Source organism: Aulonocara sp. 'chitande type north' Nkhata Bay, linkage group LG4, assembly GCF_057382095.1.
Source record: "Aulonocara sp. 'chitande type north' Nkhata Bay isolate Kocher_YH1m ecotype deep benthic linkage group LG4, A_spYH_male_GT1.1, whole genome shotgun sequence".
In the NCBI taxonomy this organism is placed as follows: Eukaryota; Metazoa; Chordata; class Actinopteri; order Cichliformes; family Cichlidae; genus Aulonocara; species Aulonocara sp. 'chitande type north' Nkhata Bay.
The window spans coordinates 7649727-7675754 of record NC_141347.1 but is presented as its reverse complement, the minus strand read 5'-3'; the positions used below and the strand labels follow the sequence as shown (position 1 = coordinate 7675754).

The 26028-nt window shown below is 41.5% G+C and overlaps 1 protein-coding gene across 2 annotated transcripts; it reads right to left on the bottom strand.

Annotated features, from left to right (window-relative positions):
* Nucleotides 1-308: 308 nt before the first annotated feature.
* LOC147331889 (uncharacterized) lies at nucleotides 309-16981 on the bottom strand. 2 transcript variants are annotated; one of them, XM_086288203.1, is made up of 7 exons: nucleotides 16149-16981; nucleotides 15998-16070; nucleotides 7402-7469; nucleotides 7118-7186; nucleotides 5223-5274; nucleotides 653-689; nucleotides 309-569 (listed from the first exon to the last, which is right to left on the bottom strand). In XM_086288203.1, exons 1-7 carry the CDS (start codon nucleotides 16548-16550, stop codon nucleotides 524-526), a joined length of 747 nt encoding a protein of 248 aa, XP_086144329.1. In that variant the 5' UTR covers nucleotides 16551-16981; the 3' UTR covers nucleotides 309-523. The 2 variants fall into 2 exon arrangements, with proteins under 2 accessions (XP_086144329.1, XP_086144328.1); XM_086288202.1 differs by having other exon boundaries at nucleotides 15998-16981.
* Nucleotides 16982-26028: the final 9047 nt, after the last annotated feature.

Genomic DNA, 26028 nt, shown 5'->3' with positions numbered 1-26028 from the left:
ATAATGGATTGGATTTATATAGCGCTTTTCGAGGCCCTCAAAGCGCTTTACAATGCCACTATTCATTCACTCTCACATTCACACACTGGTGGAGGCAGCTACAGTTGTAGCCACAGCTGCCCTGGGGCAGACTGACAGAAGCCAGGCTGCCATATTGCACCATCGGCCCCTCTGGCCAACACCAGTAGGCGGTAGGTGAAGTGTCTTGCCCAAGGACACAACAACCAGGACAGAGAGCCCGGGGATCGAACCTTCCAGTTACAGATGCGCTTCCCAAAACAGTCTGCATTTAAAAATCAGTCAATCAATAAAAATGTCCCGTCTGTTTTATTTAAATAATGATTTCAGTATTCAGACTTGTCAGGTAGCAACAATACATAAACATGTGAAATTATTATTTTAAAAATTTCTCTGACGTTATTGGGGAGCAAATGTGTTATTGAAGAAAAAAACCCCAAATAACCATAACCAATGAAAGTATGGTATATTAGTTTGTCCACATGGTGGCAACATATGGTTAAATTTAGTTGACATCATCATCATCTTCATCAAAGACGTCAGCTACAGTCCTATGGAAAAAGAAATAGAGATGTGAATGACTGAATTTCAGAATAACTTGAGCAGGCTTAAAGTCAGTGTGAACAGCACTCACTTGTAGATCGATCCAGTCACTTCATCCAGAAATCCTCCTGAATAAAAACGATGAACCATTAGTGAGCTGGAGACAACCAATGACAAAGTCAACATATATGATCAGATGGAAAACTGTTACCTATTGTAACTTTCTGCTGCAGTTTGAGTTAACCAAAAACATGTTCCTCTCAGGATTACAAATGCTGGAACACATTGGATCATAATCGGAAAACCTAATTTGATCTAATCTGCTGAGGGATGGCAATTCTTCATTTTTCTTGCAGGATTACCTCTTTCCTCTTTAGCAACCACCTGTAGCAATCTCTGTGGACTGGCAGATGTTATGTCCACCAAAAAGGCCATTTTAAGGAAATGCCATTTCACATGAGCATCTTTGAGCAGCTCAAAGGGACAATGCTGAAGTGCACCAAGGATCACATCCATGTCCCATGGAGGAACTGGAGGTCCAGTCCTGCGAAATGTAAGTTGCTGGGCACTCCTAAGAAACCAGGAAATTAGGGAGAGGTCAGTCCCACTGAGTGCTGAGCAACCAGTGTGAACCACCTTGATTGCTGTTACCATACCTCGCTGGGTAATTGCAGATCAGTTGGGAAAGCAGGAACTACAGGATGGTCTTAAATGTAGCCTCGTAGTGGTCCAACTATTGGACCGCACATCAGGAAGCAAAAAGTCACCAGCGGTAGGGATAGGCAGACCTTGTGGATGGTGCACAGATTCCTGCAAAATTCATATCACAGGTTCAGGCAACCCTAAGGAAAGGTGCCTTTCCAGGTTCTCACCCTGAGCCCTGCCAGGAAGGGCTGGAAAAGCATACTGCTTATTTGAGACAGGAGGTCCCTTTGGAAGGGAAGCTCTCATGGGTCCCATTCAGTAGCAGAGGGATTGCTGAAAACCAAGGCATGTGGGACCAAGAGGGGCCACCAGGATCAGCCTCATCTCCTCGGTCTGGACTCAGTGGAGGACCAACTGGAGGAGGGAGAATGGAAAGGAATGCATAGAGTCTGGGGGCAAGGGTGTGCACGGGTGTCCCACCCCAGAGGCAGGTCATCATTCTGGAGAGAGAAGAAACAATGGCATTGCGTCAACTCCCTGGACGAAAAGATAGAAGTTTGCCCTTCCAAAGTGATGCCAGACCTGGTCAACCATCTGTGGATGGAGTCTCCACTCTCCTGGGCTCGGGCCCCCATCAACTTAATGTCCACGTTCAATGGCCCTGCTGCATGTACCCAAGCAAACTCAATGGAACAGGGGATGAGCACACTGCCACAACCTGTTAGCCATCCTGAAGAGGAGGGGAGAACCTAGGCCTGTTGATGTAGGCTGTTGCAACCATTGTGTCTGTCCTGATGATAACATGGTACAGCTCCAGTGAGGATAAGTTGCCTAGTGGCTGGTTCAATAGCCATTTACCGCACAGCCTTAGTGGACCCTACCCAAATTGACTTGGAAAGTGTCCGTGAAGACCAGCTGACGGTGAGTCACCAGACCTACTGCGTGACCCTGGTCTAAGTTGGTTGAGTCCCTCCACCAATGGAAAGCTCAGTGGAGACCACAACTTTTACCTAGTGAGACCGCTCCAGGCACAGGCTGGAAGGGGGCTGGCCGACCTTGCTCCAGGATAGGTCAAGGGAGAGGGGGGTCGCTGGAGGATGTCAGAGCCTTGGCTGTTCATCCTCCTTCTTTCCATGTGGGTGCGCACCACGTCTACAAAAGCCAAGAGCCGAACTACTAGCTCATCAGGTCCTTAATGTCAGGCACCTGCATCTGGGAAGGCCGCAAATGTCCAGTGTCCTCAAAACTGGAAGCAGGCGCCACAGAGTCCTCAGGAAGGGCAGAGCTCTGGATGCTCTGCTAATCACATTCAATCGCTGGGGCCAGTGAGGAGCTCCTAAAGGGTGGCTCTTCGACAAGCCTAGCAGCAGGGGAAGGGAAAGACACCTGCCAAGGGTCTGGGCACTCCCCTTTGGCCTGTGAGGCATCCATTTTTCCAACTTTAGGCATATCGAGAAGGGGTGAGCCTGCACATTTTGTGCCAGAAAAGTGAGTACAGGTCAGTCCATACAGGACTAGGGGTTTTTCCCTCACCAGCAAGGCATGTTAGTACCCAATCACATTGCACCTGTTATGCCATCATCCAGAGGCATAGAAATGTCACATCCCACACAGTTATGGCACACAGGGCTTGCCATACTTGCTGGGAGAATGAGGCAGCCGTAACGATGAAACAGCGAGATAAATACTGCTTTTTCCTAAGCTAAGCTAAATAGCTCATCTTTCTTTGCTGATCTTCATGTTCCCCTGACTGTCTTTCATACAATTTTCTTTTAGTTTATATTGTGAAGGATGCTTGGTGAGAAGGGTTATGCTAAGCCACTCGGTGTGAAACTCACGATCGTGAAAAACAGACTGGGCTCACCTAGCAGACCAGAGAAACCCTCGCTCACGGGGCTAACAGCATCAGCCACAGCAAGGACCCAATGGACATGTAAACCAGCGAAACCACAGGCAATATGCCAGAAGTGATCACAGCCAACTAGAGCTACAGAGGAAATGACAGCAATCCTGGGAGGCTGCCAACAGACAGGCTCCCCACCATAAAGGTAACAGACACACACTGTACCACACACTCTTCCAATACACACACTGCACCTGACAGTAAAGTGAAGCTCAAATGATCGATGATTTCAAGTCTGAACAGCTGTTTTATAGATAAGGGGCATGGCCACGCAAATTGGAGTATCTTAAAGAAGAAGCTACACGCCCTGACAAAGGGGATCATTCCATGTTGAGTATGTAACAGAGTTTAGAGATAGAGACAGAGACAACTAGAAAAAGCATTTCACAGCAAATATGCAATATACAATACCATACCAACGGTACACCAAAGTGCTTCACAATAAAACAGCAGGTTAAAACATGAATAATATAAGACCATTAACAAAGCACTGAATATGCCAACAGGTCAATGGCACTAATTACGCAAGAATAAAAGTGAATATCAAACCAAACTTGCTAGAAACACATGGGTATTAAGTAGAAGATGTATACAAAGTTAAATTGTTAGTTAAGACCAGAGGTGACCATGCGTTTGCCCTGGTTGCGCCTCAGCTGTGGAATAACCTTCCCATTGCTATTCACGCGTCTGAATCCATCCAATCATTCAAATCACTATTAAAAACTCTCTTATTTAACCTTGCTTTTCTGGTTAGTTAATGCCTGTATTTTATACTTAAGCCGAGATCTAGACTGTACCAAAAGTCATTGGGCTGATGACCTGAGGGCTGTCCCAGGGGTATATGGTCTAAGGAGTTTCGTCGAGATAGCTAGGCGCTGTATTGTTTATAATTTTAAAGGTAAGCAGCAATATTTTAAATTCAATATAGTATTTGATTGCAAATCAGCAAGGACAGGGGTGACAGAGGCAAACCTTCTGGTTTCAGTCAAAAGGCGTGCCGGAGCATTTTGGACAAGCTGCAATCTATAATATGAATGCTGAAAATTTGGAAATTTTACCTGAAATGCTTGAAACTATTAGAAATACTTAAAGTTGAATTTGCTGAATGGCTTAACTGCATAAGATTACCAAAATATAGAGTACCAAAAACTGAAAAATGTGATAAATAAAGCCAAAAAATTACTTAGACTGAGCTTCATTTGCTAAAATTTCCTTTTCCAAAATAAAAAAAGCAAAAGTTGGTACTGAAGATCATCAAAATGAAGAAGTACTGAAAGTAATGCAGTACAACAAAAAATGACCTCAAGCAAGCTCAGCATGAGTCCACAAATTCTAAGCAGACAGTTTTTGATTGGTGGCAGGATGTAAACACCCCTCTGACACACACACACACACACACACACACACACACACACACACATCTGTAGACCCTGTGGCAGGTTGATTTACACACAAGTTAATAACAACATACAGAGACACTATTTACAGATATAGAGACAAGGACAAAAACCAGTGATCACATCATATTAGAACAGAGACAACAAGAGTGGACAACAGGGGACAGTACAGAAAACAATAATGAAAACATCAATTATTTAATGTTTAATAAATCAAGATTTGGATCTTAACGTTCACATTAATAAATGCACGGGGGGGGGGGGGGGGGGATTAGGGAAGTGGAGACAGCTGGGAACACAGCAAGGACAAATCAGGATTAATAAGACCGCAAACTGAACATAACACAGACAAGACACGGGTTTATCAAAATGAAACCAGAAGTAATGTGAGACATACAAAGCTGACATGGACAGAAGAAAAAATATGGAGACATGACAGACTTCAAGGAAACAAAGAAGACATAAAGAAACACAGGGACCAGACTGAAGGAACTGAAAAGACTAAAATATGACTTGAGCATATCAAAAGGAAAATTTAATGATTCCCCAAAACTGTGGCTCAAAGATAGGACATGACTATATATAAAGTGCCAAACTCTAAGCTTCCTGTAATTTAGGAGTGATGACCAGATAAACTGAAACAAAGAAACTTTCCTTTTGAAATGTCGTTCCATATATATTCATATATTCACAGTGGTGACAGAGAATTTACTCACCAGGCTTACAAACGGTTTGGCAAACAGGACAAACATTGCAGAAACTGCACATCTATGAACAAAAAGAAACAAATTAATGAATTCAAAATTTGTCCTGGCATGAAATGGTACGGGGGTGGGGGGTTCTGAACAGTAGCAGAGTGGTGAGTGACATTATAAAGTGACAGTATAAAGTCAGGAAGATGGGACGACTATGGAAAAGCAGAACTGCTTCAATGCACTTTTGCACTGTATATATATATATATATATATATATATATATATATATATATGTGTGTGTGTGTGTGTGTGTGTGTGTGTGTGTGTGTGTGTGTTTTATACTGAAAGGTAATTGATTGGAAAAGAGTTTATTCTGCTTAGATTTTTTTGTAGTCATGTTGTTTATATGTAGTATTTTTTTCCTTTTCATTCTTTCACTTTATATTTCTGCCTGTCTGATGATCTCATTTTTAAACATTAAATCAGATGTTATGATCAGTTACTCAGTACCCAAGTACCCTTTTTACTCAATACCTTTTAACTCTTGCTTGAATAATTTCTTGGACGGCTAGTTTTTACTGTTACTTGAGTAAAACTATGTTGAGGTAGTGCTACTGTTACTTGAGTACAATTTTTGGCTACTCTCTGGTAGTAACCCATCCCTCTAATGGTAAAGGTAGACCCAAACCATGGCAGCAAAATGCCTTAAATCAAAACACACCTATCCGGTTGTTCAGTCTGACGTCACTAGCCGTGTCTGGGTCTAAACTCCGCTGCAGGTCCATATATCAAACGATCACTGTGGCATTACTGAGAGTTGAAAAACTGTCTAAAGTCTTTCATCTTTAATAAAATGATCAGCGTTCTGCTCTACCAGGTGTAACAATTGAGTTTAACATCCAGGCATCCATGAAAACGGAATTTATGACATTTAACGGAGTTAGAAGTTAGCAGGGAGTTAGCTCGCTAGCTTCTATCTAAATACAATATAGCATGTCCTGACTGCGGGGTTTTGGAAACAAATTAAAACGTACAGCTCTGCTATCACTTCCAGCATAAATGAAGACAGAAAACTAAACAGCAGTGACGTTTGTAGGGTTACTGAAGTTGGGCTAGCTGGTATATAATGTTGTGCTACGTGACCGCTAGCGACACAGCTATGTTAGCATAATATAAACAAGCTAACTTTTTTTCCACTCGATAAAAGTTAACGTGAGTGTTCTGGGTGGTCAGGAACAAATGTAATCGCATGGCAGGATGCTGTAAAAGGACCAAACTTCAGCCAGGAGAACAACTGAGATAATCCATCCACAATACGAGGTTAGTCATTCATATACTGCTGCATGGGCTGGGCTGTAGTTACATCGTAAGGTTTTAAAAACTGAGCTTAAATAAATGATTAGCGGTAATAAAAGCCGAGGGAGGTCAACAGTGATCACTGACTGTTTTAGGAGCTTTTTGAGATCAAATAGAAGAAAATAAATAACATTAAACATGTTAACAACACAAAAGCCATATTAAACGCAGACTACTTTAGACCCGGAAGTAGGATTCGTCGCGTCATCACTGAACAACCGGATTGCTTTTTGTTGGACTCCTTTGGTGCGTTTCCTGTTTGCTAGCTTCCCCTGTATCAGTGTCAGCCCCACTTGTTGCTTGCTCCAAACGTCACCTCAAACTATACAGTCTTGGCTCCCCCCTTGCCTCAAAAATACAACAGACCAATATCACCATCCATTATATTACTAGAAAATGAACCACTGTTGTCAAAAACTCCCTACTTTTCTGTGCTCTGCAGTTCTTAGTTCCTGGATTTATTGTCATCGTGTTACATTACCATAGTTGTTATTTATTGTGCATCAAAGGCAGAATTGCTTTAAATTGAGAAGGAGGTCAGATGTTGTGTACTTTCTCACCTTGCAGTCGTCACAGTGCTCGGAGGTGTCTCCCTCCTCACAAGGACATTTATCACAGCTGTCACAGTGCTGGAAGAAAGCCCATTTTATTTTAAAAAGACTAGAAAGCAAATCATGAAATAGCAAGCAGTGCTCTCACGTCAGTAAGGAAGGAACAATCCACCAGTTTTAATGTTTAGATATTTGGGTCCATAACTGTACATCGTGATGTTTGTTTTAGTAAGGATTTGACTTTGATCCTGTAATGACAGAACATCATTTCTCAAAGTCAATCTCATACATACCTCACAGAATTCACAATATGCGCACACAGAGCCCTTGTGATAAGTACCGTCTTCATCGTCGTCGTCATCTGCACAGATTATTTATAAAAGATATATGACTAAATGAGAATAATTACAATAAAATGAACTAGTTGTTTCCCTGGTGTTTTTGTTTTATACAACAAAAGGAAAGAATGAAGTTCTAATTCCTAATATTGTGATCTGGACTACAATGCAGATTTTTGTTATAAGTTTGCTTCTTCACAGATGATAACAAAACCAAAGTGCAAAAAATGCAAAATTGTCTTTTTACTGGTAAAAATGACTGACAACAAAGTAAAGAAGGCACAGAGTCAGTAGACTCAGTATACTTTGAAGACATTGACTGGTTTAGGTTACAGGAGCAAGCCTAGTTCTAGTTTTATTCTAGAATAATTTAGTACTTGTTTGCTAAGTGTATATAATGGCTACAGAGTAAAATAGAAAACTATCAAGATGTTTACAGCTCATTTCTTAAAGTTTTGGGGATTTTTGGTGCATTATGGTTGGCATTTATAGATAATTTCAGTATTGGAGCATTTATTGGAGGATATGACTAATGAAATAAGTCAATTGAAGTTCTGGCTTGATAAAAACAAGTTATCATTAAATTTGAATAAATCTAAACTTATGTTATTTGGAAATAGTCATTTAAATACAAATGCAAAGATTCAAATAAATGGTGTTGATATTGAAAGAGTCAGTGAAAATAAATTTCTGGGGGTAATAACAGATGAAAAACTTAACTGAGAGCTCACGTAAGATATATTCATTCCAAAGTATCACAAAGCATTGCAATACTAAACAAGGCAAAACAGCTATTAGACAAACATCACTTCATATTCTATACTGTTCACTGGTTTCACCATACTTAAGCTATTGTGCAGAGGTCTGGGGCAAAAACTATAAAACCACATTACGTTCACTTTTTACTCTTCAAAAAAAAAAAGCAATTCGAATCATCCACAGTGCAGGTTACAGGAACATACAAACTCACTATTTTTGCAGTCTGAAATATTGAAAATTGACGATCTAGTGAAAAGCAAAAAATAAAGAACTGCCAGGTGATATTCAGAGTATGCTTTTTGTTTGAAAGAAGGAAGTTATAATATAAGGGGTTTTTATAACTTCAAAACAGGGAAGGTCTGTGTGTTTCTGTTCATGGAGTGAAACTGGAACAGTCTGAATATGGAACGAGAAAAAGTTGCATTTCCTGCGAAAATACAGTGTGAATGCCTCGTATTGGAATCTGCTGAAAACAACTGAAAACGCAGAATTATCTGCTTAAAAGAGGTGTAGAAGCAGAAGTGCTTGCTGAAGATGGCTGTATGTGAAAGGGTAAACTGAAGAGTGTCAAGAAAGCAGAGTGGAGGCAAGCTGGGAAGATGTGTGGAAACCGTCACACATAGGATTCAAACCTTTGCCACCGGGTCTCACGGCAGCTGCTCATCCCACTGAGCCAAACCAGTTCTGGTGCCAAACAAAGATATTATGAGAGAAAAATGTGCACTGTGGAGCAGAAGTTGAAATTTGCTGAAAAGAGGTGAAGAAGCAGAACTTTGTGCTGAAAGGAGGTGAAGAAACTGAAATTTGTGCAGAATAGAGTTGAAGAGGCTGAGCTTTGTGCTGAAAAGAGGTGGAAAAGTTGGAATTCTGCTGAAAAGAGGTGAATCAGCACAATTTATGCTGAAAAGAGGCTAAGAAGCAGAACTTTGCGCTGAAAACAGGTGAATCAGAAGAATTTCTGCTGAAAAGGGGTAAAGAAGCTGAAGTTTGTGCTGAAACAGCTGAAGAAGCTTGAATTAGTGCTGAAAAGCAGTGAAAAACTGAAAATTCTGCTAAAAAAAGGTGAAAAAGCTGAAATTTGTGCTGAAAAGAGTTTAGATAGTTGAACTGTTAACTGAATTTTTTTTTGTCCTAAGCGGATTTTAACCCAGGCCTCCTGGTCTGAGAACGGCTGCTCATCTCACTGAGCTAAAACATGGCTCAGCCCGGCAAGCAAAACTGGTGATCACACTGATAATGTGGTCCCATTCAGCAAAATGGGCCAAAAAATGCAATAAATGCTTAATATCTGAAAAAGTATAAAAGCTATGAGCACCAGGCATTAGCTGAAAGAGCAGAACAGTTTAAAATTTGAATGGTGAAAATCTGAGGGAGTAGTTAACCAGCAAAGGTCAGAGCAAATAGAATAAGGTAGAAGAATAAAGTTTAAAGAGAAACAGGAACTCAATAGTGTGAATGCCTTGAGGCATTCACACTATTAAAGCGACGTCCAAACATAAAACCGTTCAAAAAGAGTTATAAAAATATGATCTTCTCGAACTATAAAGAAAAGTAAAATATTGAAATTAAGTGAATGTCTCTATTTTAAAAAAAAATCATGATGTGATATTATAGTATATGGTATATCAGAAATCTGTTCACTATTTTTATTAGAAATTATATCAGTAAGGAAGCTGATTAAATATTATCTGATAATTTATGGCAAAGGGGTGGGATTAAATAAGTGTTTACTTCTTCCCACTCCCTTTCAACATGTAAATTAATCAGAACGGCAGCTATATTGAAATGCATTGATGTTTTTGTATAGTATTTTTTTCTCTCTTATTTTCTTTTCTAAATGTACCTGTATATTGCTTACATGTTTGAAATAAATTACCAATCAATCAACCAATCAAAGTGGCAACATAAAAGTGTTGTAAAAACAGACTTTTAGTTTCTGCTGTTTAGTATCATTTGTATTATGTTGTAATACCATCCACCCAGGCTGGAGCCTATTCCAGCTACCATAGGACGACAGGCAGGGTGCACCCTGGACAGGCTGCCAGTCCATCAGCAGGGCTAACACACACTACATGTTAAAGTGTGGACAGACCTTCTCATTTCATGGTTTTTCTTTATTTGCTTCTACTTTCTACATTGTAGATACAAACTGAAGACATCAAATATATGAAGCAAGTTTATGGAATTATGTATCAAAGAAAAGATGGATAAATAACTCTACAGTGGGGCAAAAAAGTATTTAGTCAGCCACCGATTGTGCAAGTTCCCCCACTTAAAATGATGACAGAGGTCAGTAATTTGCACCAGAGGTACACTTCAACTGTGAGAGACAGAATGTGAAAAAAAATCCATGAATCCACATGGTAGGATTTGTAAAGAACTTATTGGTAAATCAGGGTGGAAAATAAGTATTTGGTCACCTCAAACAAGGAAAATCTCTGGCTCTCACAGACCTGTAACGTCTTCTGTAAGAAGCTTTTCTGTCCCCCACTCGTTACCTGTATGAATGGCACCTGTTTGAACTCATCATCTGTATAAAAGACACCTGTCCACAGCCTCAAACAGTCAGACTCCAAACTCCGCCATGGCCAAGACCAAAGAGCTTTCGAAGGACACCAGGAAAAGTATTGTAGACTTGCACCAGACTGGGAAGAGTGAATCTACAATAGGCAAGCAGCTTGGTGTGAAAAAATCAACTGTGGGAGCAATCATCAGAAAATGGAAGACATACAAGACCACTGATAATCTCCCTCGATCTGGGGCTCCACGCAAGATCTCATCCCGTGGGGTCAAAATGATCATGAGAACGGTGAGCAAAGATCCCAGAACCACACGGGGGGACCTGGTGAATGACCTGCAGAGAGCTGGGACCAAAGTAACAAAGGTCACCATCAGTAACACACTACAACGGCAGGGAATCAAATCCCGCAGTGCCAGACGTGTTCCGCTGCTGAAGCCAGTGCATGTCCAGGCCCGTCTGAAGTTTGCCAGAGAGCACATGGATGATACAGCAGAGGATTGGGAGAATGTCATGTGGTCAGATGAAACCAAAGTAGAACTTTTTGGTATAAACTCAACTCGTCATGTTTGGAGGAAGAAGAATACTGAGTTGCATCCCAAGAACACCATACCTACTGTGAAGCATGGGGGTGGAAACATCATGCTATGGGGCTGTTTTTCTGCCAAGGGGACAGGACGACTGATCCGTGTTAAGGACAGAATGAATGGGGCCATGTATCGTGAGATTTTGAGCCAAAACCTCCTTCCATCAGTGAGAACTTTGAAGATGAAACGAGGCTGGGTCTTCCAACATGACAATGATCCAAAACACACCGCCCGGGCAACAAAGGAGTGGCTCCGTAAGAAGCATTTGAAAGTCCTGGAGTGGCCTAGCCAGTCTCCAGACCTCAACCCCATAGAAAATCTGTGGCGGGAGTTGAAAGTCCGTGTTGCTCGGCGACAGCCCCAAAACATCACTGCTCTCGAGAAGATCTGCATGGAGGAATGGGCCAAAATACCAGCTACTGTGTGTGCAAACCTGGTAAAGACCTATAGTAAACGTTTGACCTCTGTTATTGCCAACAAAGGTTATGTTACAAAGTATTGAGTTGTATTTTTGTTATTGACCAAATACTTATTTTCCACCCTGATTTACGAATAAATTCTTTACAAATCCTACCATGTGGATTCATGGATTTTTTTTTCACATTCTGTCTCTCACAGTTGAAGTGTACCTCTGGTGCAAATTACTGACCTCTGTCATCATTTTAGGTGGGGGAACTTGCACGATTGGTGGCTGACTAAATACTTTTTTGCCCCACTGTAAATATATTTTAGATTCCTCAAAGTAGCCACTGTTTGCTTTGTTGACAGAGCTGCAAACCCTGCTCTCAGTGAGCTTCATGATGTAGTCACCTGACATGGTTTCCCCTCACAGGTGTGCCTGTCAGGGTTCATTTGTGGCATTTCTTTCCTTCTTAACAACATCAGTTGTGTTGTGCAGAAGTCAGGTTGGTACACAGCTGACAGCCATAGTTGACAACTGTTAGAATTCATATCATGTCACGAACCAATCAGCTAAGTAAAGAGAAACAACAGCCCATCATTAATTTACGAACTGAAGGTCAGACAGTCCAGAAAACTGCTAAAACTTTGAATGTGTCCCAACATATGACTGTACACCAACCCACCCAACCAATGTCATCGTCAAGTATGCTTTTGACACCAATGTGGTTGGGCCCATCTCTGATAGAGATGAGACAGTGTACAGAACCTGTCCTCCTGGTGCTCCGAAAACAACCTGAGGCAGAAGGTCCTTAAAATCAAAGAACTTATAATGAACTTTAGGAGCGACAAACAGCTCCATTCCCCTTCGATTATAAATGGAGGATGGGTGGAATCTGTCTCCACCTTCAGGTTTCTGGGCACCCAGATCTTTGCTGATCCCACCTGTACCCACAACACCGACTGGTAAAGAAGACCCAGCAGTGGCTGCATTTCCCCCATGTCCTCTGGAAAAACAACCAGAACCAGAAGCTGCTGCTGGCCTTCTATGGCTCCTCAGTGGAGAACGTGCGCTCCTACTGCCCAGGTGTTTGGTGCGCAGGGGCCGAAACTGAGAACAGGAAGACTGCACAGAGAGTCATTAACACCGTCCAAAAAAACCATTGGCTGCCCTCTGCCACCCCTGCCCACCCATCTCACCAATCTGAGCCATGGTCTGTGGTTGGCCTCATGTTTTAGGCCAACCACAGACAGACTATTCAGACCAAGTATTTTCTTTGCGCTACCTCCAACCAAGCACTTTGCTCTCCAATGTGTGCCTTTCTATTGTTGTGTATATATTTCTCTAGACTGTATATATCGCTTCTGTTTGCTATTTATAGCAGATGTCTTTACTATTTATATATTTATTAAAACCATTAAGCGCTATGGCAAAACTGGCTCATATGAGGACCACCCCAGGAAAGGAAGACCAAGAGATGGCCTGGCCTCCACAGTCGCCTAACCTAACCCAGTGGAGATGGTTTGGGATGAGATGGAGCGCAGAGTGAAGGCAAAGGACCAACAAGTGCTCAGCATCTCTGAATTCCTCCAAGACTGTTGGAAACCATTTCAGGAGACGACCTCATGAAGCTCATGGAGAGAGAGCCAAGAGTGTGCAAGGTAGTAATCAAAGCAAAGAATCTAAAATATAAAACATGTTTTGAGTTATTTCACACTTTTTTGTTTGCTACATATTTGCACATGTGTTCATTCATAGTTTGATGCTTTCAGTGAGAATCTACAATGGAAATAGTGGAAAAACCATAAAATGAGAAGGTGTATAGGGTTAAGGGATTAGGTTAATTGGTGACTCTAAACTGCCCATAGATGTGAATGTGACTTCTTAATTAATTACAGTTTTAATGCTGCAAAAGCGCAAAAAACACATGGGAAGTAAAACAGAATACAAAAGAAGCTGAATAAATCAGTGGAACAATGGAAGTAGAAATGGAAGTAGAAAAAGACAACATTAGCTGTTTACTATAACTGTATTAAAATTCTCAATTAGACGTAAATTGAAACTGTCGAAAAATGTCATTTGAGCTAAACTACAGAAATCTTTACAAGCATTATGGTTCATCACTAATCCCAGAGTTGGGGTCAGTCTGATGTACCTGTTGTATACATGCTCAGGTGTAAAAGCTGCTGCAGTAACATTCGGCTAACTTCAATTTCTTCAGGAAGTGCACTTTGTAGTTGTAATTAAGTATATAGTCAGACATTAGAGAAGAATTACCTTATAACTGTACTTATGGATATAAATTCATGTAGTTCACTAAAAAGTAATCATGCTACAAATAACTTTTTGACACGATATTATATTATCATCAAAAAATGTTTCACGCAAAAGTTAAAAAATGTGTTGCCCCTTCATTTTAATGAACATTTTTGCAGCTCTATTACATTTGTGTTCACTGCTTCAAAACACCACCACCCAGATGCTTAGAAAAGCATTTAAAGCACAGTTCATATAGACAATAGGCCGTGGTCAGAAGAGATACTCACTTGAACACTGAGATTTCAAATGTCTGTAGCTCTGGTCCTCATACAGGTAAAACCATCAACACATTTGTACAGATCTTTGATAAAAGTAATATGGCTTTTCAATCAGTTTGACAACTCTAATATAAGTCCGCTGCCTTCATTAACAGATATAAGCGATTTTTGAAAACCCGATTTATTTAATAAATCAAAGTAAGTGTTAAGACAAAAGACAATGTTGATTGTAGTAATGTCTACATGATTGTTCACAGTCAGCACAAACCACAAATGTGGCAAATGAGAATGCAGACAACCCATTCATCTCTTGACAGTTTGATTTTTTTGACAAAGCTTTAATTCCTCTATAGAAAGAGATGTTTCTCTCTTTTCCCAAACACTCTAATCCTAAAGGTCTGAAAAGGCATCGGCAAATCTGTTACATTTCATAACAAATAAGGTTTTATACATTTGTTCAATTTTTACATTGAGTATTTGTATTTAGGTATATCAGTGCCAAATAAGCATTGGATTGATAGGAGAAAAATTAATAAAGGAAATAAAATTTTAGTTTAAGCTACTGAAATGCACATCACAATTCTTTTTTAAAATGTAACAATTAAGAACATGAGAATTTGACAAGAGAAAATGAGGTAAGATTATTACATTTCTTGTAAATACATAAAGTTCTTCCATTATATGTGTTTAGCAGTTTTTACAAGTGCACACACCAGACTTGATTAATGAATTTGGTACATTACAGCAGTGAGTGGCATGAATGCCCCACAGAGAAAGAAAGATGAGAGATATTGAAAAAGAGAGAAACTTTAAGTCTGTTGGTAATTAAAGCTTTCAAATGAGTGAATTTAGGTAGTGGCCGTCCTGCACCTCCCCTCACGCTTTACTCTCCCTCTGTCTGTTTCTGTAGCGCCCTGTTCCCCAGTCTACTCCCAATATCACTGTCTCTCTTTCTTTCTCTGTAGGTTCACATAAAGACACAAATCCAAAACAAATGAAAAATGAAGATCCTAGTGGAGGAACCATTCTCGAGGAGACATTCTTTCAAGTGATACACAAATAAAAAATCTCAGACTAGTGACCCCAATAACTGACTCCCAAGACAAGCTTGGCCTTATTTGAGATGTTTTTTTCTCTCTCTCTCTCAAATCAAATCTTCTGCAGTCCCCAAGTTCATATCTAGCATACTGTACGAAGGACTTCGGACAGTTGGACTTCAGATGGGCCAGTTCAATTTCCCAAGAGTGCTCATAACTCTAGTTAAGCAGGGAAAAGAACACAGTGTCAGAGACAGCAAGGGAAATGGACAGCTGGAAAGAGGTGGAGGAGGCACTTTTATTACCAATGAGCTCTGAGACATTAAATAAATATGGACAAAGAGATGATCAGGTTGTAAGAATCTTAACAAGGGGAGTGGCTAACATTTTAGCTCCTCCCCTTTTGTACACTGTCCTGCACTGAACATGCAAACATTTGACCCCTGAAACATTGTGATAAGCACTACCTCTCAATGGCACTTAAATATTCAGTCTGCTTTGACTGGTGGCTACTTTGCTATTTTATTCCCCTGTTCTGACAATTTGTGTAGTCATTCGTAGCCTGAAAAAACTGTCTGAAAAGACAAGTCATAACAGGTAATGCTCAGATGGATTACAGTTTCCAGTATGTTACATGGGCAAATGGCTGCGTATATGAAAAATCAAAGCAATATGAGAACACACGTCCCCTAACTTCCATTAAAAAGACTGACCTTCATGATCGTCATCATCGTCGTCGTCATCGTCGTCGTCATCGTCATCGTCGTCGTCATCGTCATCATCGTCATCATCGTCGTCGTCATCATCATCGTCGTCATCGTCATCGTCATCATCATCGTCATCATCATCATCATCATCATCATCGTCGTCATCATCATCGTCGTCGTCGTCATCATCATCGTCGTCATCATCATCGTCATCATCATCATCGTCATCATCATCATCGTCATCATCATCATCATCGTCGTCATCATCGTCGTCGTCATCGTCATCATCGTCGTCATCATCGTCATCATCGTCGTCGTCATCATCGTCGTCATCATCATCGTCGTCATCATCGTCGTCATCATCGTCGTCATCATCATCGTCGTCGTCATCATCATCGTCGTCGTCGTCATCATCGTCGTCGTCATCATCGTCAGCCATCAGACCCTGCTCAGAAGGGAATGGCAGATCCTGTGCCTTGGCAGTAGGTGCCAGCGGGGTGTGGAAAGAGCAGAGCAGCGCCAACAACAGTGCAAGAATCAAACTTCTCAATGATGCCATGGTTACAGTTAAGAAAGAGCAAACTAAGGAGTAATTAACCTAGAATGACTGCAGGAGTCCACCGCTGAAGCTCTTTGCACCTGCTCACACAAGTTAATCAATTCAAACCCACTCTGACGTAGACACTTCAGACAGACTCTTGCAGTACGGAATGGACACCAGTAAAAATGGCATCCAATGGACACAGTCCAATGCAGAGAAGATATTCCAAAGTGAAATCCAAATACTTGTTCCCAAGTTGTGACAAAAATGATCCTTAGAAAAATTGGTGTCCTACCGTTTTAATCTGGGATCACAATAAGACTGTGTCTTTTAGTCCAATTGTAACACTTGTGTGAACAGTTAAGACTGCAGGAAAAAGTGGAGAGGAGTAAGTGGCCAATGCTGAAGGCACATTCAGAACTAATGTGTGAGCGACAGAAAAAGAGTGAGACTGACCTATGGGGTAAGCTGAGAGGTTGGAGGGTGGGGTGGGGGTGGCAGTCAGGGTGACTGACAGGGGCAAATGCTGGAGGTTAGGCCTGCACCATCCATAAGTTAAGTTCATGATGAAGAGGGGAATGACTGTAGGAGGTATATGAAACAAATGGAACGTATTTTCCATCATCAACTGTTCAACTGTAGAACAAATGTTAGAGAGACACATATGAGGAGAAAGTCTGGCCAATCATGACAATACACTGTGGCAGAAAGGAAGATGACACATTATGTTAGACCTGGCAGGATATTGACAATGTTGTTGTACACGGTACTGACTGACCCGGCTAGTTGGGAAGTTAGTGTGTTTGTACGTACACTGTGTACTAATACCACTCTGAGCTTTGGTAATAATTGTAATTGTAGGTACTTGATAAACTTTCTTCTAAAGTATTGGAGGGAAAATGTTTGCCACAGGCTCACCCTCTGATTGAGTTAAAATGAAACAAAAGACAACAGCAAAAAACAAACAAGCTGTGTGGTTAAACTTCACATCAATACACACTTTGCTTTCATTTAGCCCCCATTACGTTGAAGACAAGCTAAAATATTGTTGATTTATACCCTTAAATGCACAGTCTGACATGAAATTTGGATATGCCAAAGTTCATGTAGATCCATAACAATAATATCAGTAACTGAAACAATGATGTTACAAATGGTCACAGCTACTGCCAGAGTGGGGACCAAAATATAACATTGACTAAAAGGACTTTTATTTTTGTTTGCATGTTGGTCTCTTTTAGTTTGTGGTCTAAAGCTTTGAGACATTATTTATTCATATTTGATACTTGGATAAATCCAATACTGTCTATGTGTTCTGATATATACACATATATAAATTAAGTATATATTGTCATATATATATTTTGTACATGGTTTCTGAGTGGAAGTAACATGAAAATGGGACCATTGTATTTCACTTCTAGTTCATCCTCAGTAATATTGTGTGAAGTGGTGTCTAGAGCACACTGATATCATTGCCATCCACCTTCCTACTCTCCTAACTGCACTGGACATAGCTACAGAACACTATTGTTGTTCTGTAAAATGGAAGAAATATCATTCTTAGAGCAAACGGCCTCATGATGATTGCCATAATCGTGTGTTTGATCTTGTGTAAATAAATCCATTGGTTTTTAATGACTCTATACCCTTATACTGCCCTCAGGAAATATTTTTAGCTCTGAGAATAGCTGAATCATCACATCAAAACATTTAATTGTGTAGGTGCTGCACACAAAAACTCATACTAATTGTTTTTAATTAATATTGTGTGTTATTGAGCCAGGATCAATGCATGTGGTTTGTTGAAAAATAATGTGTTATACCTCCAGATATACACAAATGACACTAAACTCTTAGCTCATCGATTTGCCTGTCCCTCCCCCTACATGCTGTCCCCAGAATAGATGGATTTCTGCAGGGAGGAGTTGACAGCCGTTCTATTTTAAAACACACACTGTAAGAGTCAGTGTAATGTGAGCCTTCCTGGCTCTGTTAGTGGTACCAAAACAGTTTCCCACATCCTCTGTCAATTCTCACCTCTACATGCATCAAGAAAGAGGTTGGTGACAGGAACCTCTGATATACCTCCTAAACTAAGCTTAAAGACGTGATTATAGTGAATAAATATACTTATTATACTCTTTTTGGCCACTGTTGTGATGCCGGTGACGCAGACAACACAAAAGCTGGTTGCATTTTTGGGAAGGTCTTTATACGTGTGTGTGTAATAAGAAAAGCAGGGCAGAAGACTGAATGAGCAAAGGTCAGTCTCTGCAGTGTGTCAGTGTTTTTAATATCAACATGTAATTTATAGATGGAAGTCATAGCATGCATGATGTTGGCAACAAATGTTGGCAACAAATCCCAGCCCTGCACACTCAATAAAAAGGAGAATTAACCTTAAAGCCTTGTAGAGAATCAAATGTACAGTAATCAGCAAAGTTTGAGAACAAGTTCCCATGAAGTTCTGAATACTGATTAGATCGTGGCAGTGAGAAACAGCTGAGCTGCAAAGAGTTAAGGACAGAATGAGCGAAGAGACCAAACTGAAATGAGGAGTGCAAAGTGGTTGAAAGTGGAGATGAGCTCAGACATACCAGAGACATTTCTTCTATCTTAGTTTGGCCCGTGGTTGTCGCTGCAGTGACCCATTTATACCTCAACTGTTAATTTTCTTATTCCCGTATTGTAATGAAAAAAAACCCTCAACTCAGTTCAGTTTTATTTATATTGCACTGAATCACAACAACAGCTGCCTCGATGCGTTTCAGTTATAAGACTGGAAAACACGCGTTGGACACTTCTTCCACAGAATGAGGCAGAGAGCACATACCGATCCAACAGGTCTTGGTAAAGGAAAAAAAAGGTGTTATTGGAGGTGTTGGGCAGGGAATAGCAGTGAATTAGAGAGGTGACAGTTAATACACTTCTTCTGCTCATTAATCACCTAGATATGACATTCCCCAGCTGGATTGATTTTCCTCTATGAATTTAGTCCAGTGCCAAATTCATCCCAAGCTCTTTCCATGTAAGGACTGTCTAAAGAAGGAAATCGGTTTCCATGATACAGTTACTGAAGGGGAGTGGTGCATGTGTATGTGGGTGTACGAGCGAAAGCTAAAATATTCAACTTAACACTTTAAAGCCTGAACTGTGAAATTAATTGACAGAACATTAAAATGTTTTGGAGAGGGAGTAATTATGGATCCTCACATTCAAATGACGTATCAGTGTCATCATTTATTCATTTATAGATTACATTTTTGCCAGTCATCTTTATAATTCTTGACCAATAGAAGGAAAATAGGAAAAAAGTGATATTTTTGAAGCAACTGGTATATAATGCGTGTATCTGAAGAACAGCATAGGACACTTCCCTGCAACTGTGCAACTGTCAAAAAATGAGCATTGCTTAAAGGAGTGAATAAATCTGGAGAAATGTGATGTTTATAGACTGCTATCCTCAGAGACTGGCTGAGACATTTTCTTCTCAAAGGTAAAAAACGTCTTAGATGCTACGAAAAATCTGTGACGGCCCTAGGAAGCCAGGTTCCTCCCTGACATGACATTTTGTTTAGTTTTGCTGAGTTCATTCTTTGTTTAAGCCATGTGTAGTTTAAAGTTACACATCTACACAGAGAGAAAAGAGAAAGCACAAAGCAGACGATGACGACCCCAGTTTAAACTACATATGTTTCCAGCCCGTTCTCACTCCCGAGGCGTAATATAATGACGATTTGTCACCTAGCTAAAAATGTTACGCTTTAGGAGTGAGAACGTGTTGAGGTTTCTGTTTTGCATTTGTGCACAGAAACATTTCCATTTTCATTCTTGGAGGCACAATGTTGTTTTCTCGTCGGAGAATATGATATGATACTGAAAGCAATATTTGCAGTCACGTGCTACATGTTTTAAAAGTTTCTCCTTAGCTAGCTAAGTGTAGACCTAATGCTAAATCTTTATTTAATGTGCAAGTCTCTTAACATGATGTTGTTCTGTGTTGTTTGGTGTCTTTCTTACATTCACTTCTATTTCAGCAGCTTAAAAAATCCCTTAACACATCATTCACTATGGCTTGTAAAACAGCAGGGCTGCTCGTTAACCCAAAAGGCGCTACCAAGTACTTGAAGTGACCAAGAGGCGTGTCGTATGCAGTTTAACACTCGTCCTCTTCGTGAATGTGGACGAGGTGGTAAGCAATGTGAAGATCAAGTTTGTGAACATGGTGGCGTAGTGGATGGGTTCAAAAGCTGAGTTTATTAGTGTCAAAGGATATATATGTTTTTACAGTGATGTCGTTTAGGCCTAGATAATCAATACATCCTTCTTCCCTAAGAACAAGAATTCAGCCTCAACTGGAGAAGAAGATAGCCAAATGATTCCTGCCACGAGAGACTCCCAAATGTAATCTCCAGTGCGGCCAGCATTCAGGTGAGCAAAAGGCAAACTGCAAACGTTGAGTATGATGAATCCGAAGAGATACTAGGAGCACAAGGAAAACAAGGTGAGGAAAAAGAAACAAAGCATGGAGAGTTAAGGCGGCCTATACTAACAGAGGTTATTGGACGAACTGGTGAAGAATAGTTGACAACCCTGGCCTTAAATACCGCTGGTTGATTACCAGCGGTATTTAAGGTCACCCACTCACCCAGCCCATGACAGGTGGTGGTGGTGAAGATGAAGCCTGAACCTTGAACAGAGCTCTAGCTAAGGTGCCTGAGGTGGAGATGGGGAGGAGGTAGGTTACATGAAGGACGGAGAGCACAGATTTACAGTGGGGCAAAAAAGTATTTAGTCAGCCACCGATTGTGCAAGTTCCCCCACTTAAAATGATGACAGAGGTCAGTAATTTGCACCAGAGGTACACTTCAACTGTGAGAGACAGAATGTGAAAAAAAAATCCATGAATCCACATGGTAGGATTTGTAAAGAATTTATTCGTAAATCAGGGTGGAAAATAAGTATTTGGTCAATAACAAAAATACAACTCAATACTTTGTAACATAACCTTTGTTGGCAATAACAGAGGTCAGTGCATATGAGAGCATGAGGGTGGGAATGGATGTTTGTATCTGTGTGTGCCTGTATGTCTGTGTCTATATGTCAGGTTGGGTGTCAGACGCCACCTCTCTGGGGACATCTCAGGCCCTCCAAGGTTTGGAGGTCTATCTCCTCCCACCACCACTCCCCCTGCCAGTGGCGGACTCCCTCAGACATCGGTGCGTTGGTGGTTCTTTGTGTCCGGGGATGGGCGTCCAGTTACACACCGGCTCACTCCTTGGCGGCCGCTTATCGGGGCCTGGAGCCTGGGGCTCGCTCGGGCCACTTCGGAGGTGGGGTGCCCCCGGCCTCTCGGCCTGGGGCTCGGTCACTCAGGCACGGCTGGCTGCCGGCGGAGCTCACGGGCGCGTCACTGCAACTCCCCCTGGCTTCTGCTCCGCGGCTGCTGAGTGAGCCCTCATCTGGGACTCTCCTCAGCTCTTTCTGGGACAGTGGCGCGGCTGCCCCTCTGTTGGTCTTCCTTGGTCTCTTGTGTTCTGGGGGCCTCTGGATGTCTGGAGTTTTGATCTCCTCCATACCTGCTTCATGCCCTGGAGGACGGGGCTGTGGCCCCCCCACACCCTCTAGCAGATCATTACATGAAGGAACCTTTTAAAAACAAGCGCGTCCATGTTCACAGGTGTACACACTAGAGATGGACCGATCCGATATTACGTATCGGTATCGGTCCGATACTGACCTAAATTACTGGATCGGATATCGGAGAAAAATAAAAAATGTAATCCGATCCATTAAATATCACGAAAGCACCTCACAAAACTTGCAACACGCCGTAACTCACCTCAGAACGTTAGCACGTCGGAGCAGTGTGGTCACGTGATAGAGCGGCTGTGGCATGCGGGACCTGTCGGTGGTCTGGATAGCATTTGGAGCTTCGCTAGCAACCCGGCATTTCATCTCCGACAAAGTTATCCCGAGAGAAGTAAAGCAAGTGTGTAAGTCCATCTCTGAATGTTTGTAAAGCATTCCTGCGTTAATCTTAACAAGCGACTGCCTCTCGCTCTCCGGCTGCTACTTCAATCGTGAAACTGCTTAACGATCAGCTGATCGGCTTTTCTGTCGCGAGTCCGTGTCTCTGGTTTGCTTTTGGCCCACTTTGCACCAGAAAGAGGAAACCAGTGGCTGAACAACAGCAGCACGTTTAAGCTTGATCAGCTGTTGTTAGAATTTATTTAATATTACTTTCTACTCGAGGATCTTTTTCTACGTAGCTGACGCTGGTAACTGTGCAGGGGCGGATCTAGCAAAGTTTAGCCAGGGGGGCCGATAGGGCATTAACAGGGAAAAGGGGGCACAAAGACATACTTTTCTTTCTTATTCTCATTTAAAATGTCGAGCTTTTAATAAATAATTATCTGACACCCAAAGTTTTAATTTGATGTAAAATGAATAGAAGTCAATTACTGTATATAGTGACTATTAAGTCTAATATATACCCTAGTAAGCTATAGTACTTTTTCCTTTGGGAAGGTACCATCTGTGCAGTCTGCAATTTTGTTGAGGAAAGATGTTGAATCTATTTAATATTTCTTGAAAAATAATTGATTTCTGTGCATTTTTTTTTCACACTTCATCAAATTAAGGTTGATTACGTTGATTAAGCATCATGAGGTGGAGCGTGAGGGGTGGTTCCCTATTTTTTATTTATTTATTTTTGTTGTTGCTGGGAGTTGGAACCCTATTAGTTAGGTTGCTTAATATTTATGCTAAGTACTCTTTAAAATACCAGAATAGGGAGGATGGTGTAGGTTTAAGTTTATTAGCTTGATCAGTATTGCTGAACTATGAAATATTTTTTTTGTATACAGGTATAACAGAATAGCTTTAGTGTAGTTGTTGTTTTAAACTTGAGTATGAACTTATACAAAATGCAGCAAGATATTTAAAAAAACAGTTTTGTTGATTAAAAAACATTATATCGGATTCATATCGGTATCGGCAGATATCCAAATTTATGATATCGGTATCGGTATCGGACATAAAAAAGTGGTATCGTGCCATCTCTAGTACACACGGGTGATCACACCCACAAACTACACCCTTTTTGGCTCCTACCTCAAAGCACACTGTGTTCTGTTGATCTTATGTGCTGCACAATAATGTTTAATATTTAGTATTTACTGTCATATTCCCATATATCATTGTGATGTTGTTTATTCTGTTACTCTTGTTCTCTTCTGCTTGTTTTCTTTTTTCTTTCTCAGCAGGTGATCCAGGTGATCGATATATGCATTTTTTTTCTCTGCCCGTTCTGTTGGTTTTTGTCTTTTGCCCTTCTCCCCCGTCCCTCTTCTCAGCTGTTTCTCTTTCCCTCTTTCTTTCTCCCCTTCTTTCCCCCAGTCAAGTCTGTCCCGTATTCAGTAAGTGAAAATAAAATGAACAATAAAAGGTGAATCAAATGGACCATTACGGCAAAGCTGGGATGGTCAATTTGGTAAAGTAAATCCGTTGGGCATCTTTCTTTGCCTTTAGACAACAATTCTGATGCAAAAAAGCCAAACGGGACAGGCAAAAAAATAAATAAAAAAAATAACAGAGGTTAAACGTTTACTATAGGTCTTTACCAGGTTTGCACACACAGTAGCTGGTATTTTGGCCCATTCCTCCATGCAGATCTTCTCGAGAGCAGTGATGTTTTGGGGCTGTCGCCGAGCAACACGGACTTTCAACTCCCGCCACAGATTTTCTATGGGGTTGAGGTCTGGAGACTGGCTAGGCCACTCCAGGACTTTCAAATGCTTCTTACGGAGCCACTCCTTTGTTGCCCGGGCGGTGTGTTTTGGATCATTGTCATGTTGGAAGACCCAGCCTCGTTTCATCTTCAAAGTTCTCACTGATGGAAGGAGGTTTTGGCTCAAAATCTCACGATACATGGCCCCATTCATTCTGTCGTTAACACGGATCAGTCGTCCTGTCCCCTTGGCAGAAAAACAGCCCCATAGCATGATGTTTCCACCCCCATGCTTCACAGTAGGTATGGTGTTCTTGGGATGCAACTCAGTATTCTTCTTCCTCCAAACACGACGAGTTGAGTTTATACCAAAAAGTTCTACTTTGGTTTCATCTGACCACATGACATTCTCCCAATCCTCTGCTGTATCATCCATGTGCTCTCTGGCAAACTTCAGACGGGCCTGGACATGCACTGGCTTCAGCAGCGGAACACGTCTGGCACTGCGGGATTTGATTCCCTGCCGTTGTAGTGTGTTACTGATGGTGACCTTTGTTACTTTGGTCCCAGCTCTCTGCAGGTCATTCACCAGGTCCCCCCGTGTGGTTCTGGGATCTTTGCTCACCGTTCTCATGATCATTTTGACCCCACGGGATGAGATCTTGCGTGGAGCCCCAGATCGAGGGAGATTATCAGTGGTCTTGTATGTCTTCCATTTTCTGATGATTGCTCCCACAGTTGATTTTTTCACACCAAGCTGCTTGCCTATTGTAGATTCACTCTTCCCAGTCTGGTGCAGGTCTACAATACTTTTCCTGGTGTCCTTCGAAAGCTCTTTGGTCTTGGCCATGGCGGAGTTTGGAGTCTGACTGTTTGAGGCTGTGGACAGGTGTCTTTTATACAGATGATGAGTTCAAACAGGTGCCATTCATACAGGTAACGAGTGGGGGACAGAAAAGCTTCTTACAGAAGACGTTACAGGTCTGTGAGAGCCAGAGATTTTCCTTGTTTGAGGTGACCAAATACTTATTTTCCACCCTGATTTACAAATAAATTCTTTACAAATCCTACCATGTGGATTCATGGATTTTTTTTTCACATTCTGTCTCTCACAGTTGAAGTGTACCTCTGGTGCAAATTACTGACCTCTGTCATCATTTTAAGTGGGGGAACTTGCACAATCGGTGGCTGACTAAATACTTTTTTGCCCCACTGTACACCATGCAAAGCTGAGGCTGATTGGCTAGAAGAAGCCAAGCAAAAAGATGACTGGACAAGCGTAATGAAGTCAGTACTGAGACTTACAGCGTGGGTAGACATGTGGTAGACATGTTAAACAAAAAAGCAGATGAACACCAAAGAAAGCAGGCAGATGAGTGATTACCGATCTTCCTTACTGAACTTAGGCATAAGCTAAACAGCCCATGCAACAGCTTGGCCTTCCATGACGTTTCCTCTTCCTCATCATCATCTGTCTTCCACTTCTTGAGGCCCTCTTGGAGGAGATCATCTCTGAGATGCCATCTTCCTGATGTTTTCATGGGTGCTACTTCTTTCCTCCTAGATGGGGCCCCAAATGGCTGCCTCGGTACTTCGCTCTCCCCCACACACAGACCATCAGCATCAGCCTACCACAGGGATGTGTTCTCTCCCCACTGCTCTTCTTCCTCTACACTTCCTCCCCACGTCAGGGGAACCATCTGTAGAACTCCTGAAGTTCGCAGATGACATCACAGTCATTGGTCTGATCCACGAATAATG

Bases quoted from the DNA above. Each gene is read 5' to 3' on its own strand.
- LOC147331889 (XM_086288202.1), bottom strand. From the start codon at position 16,550: ATGGCATCATTGAGAAGTTTGATTCTTGCACTGTTGTTGGCGCTGCTC. The intron at 7,470-15,997 runs GTCAGTCTTTTT...TAATCTGTGCAG, and splicing joins CGATGATGACGATCATGAAG to ATGACGACGACGATGAAGAC. The intron at 7,187-7,401 runs GTATGTATGAGA...GCTTTCTTCCAG, and splicing joins CATATTGTGAATTCTGTGAG to CACTGTGACAGCTGTGATAA.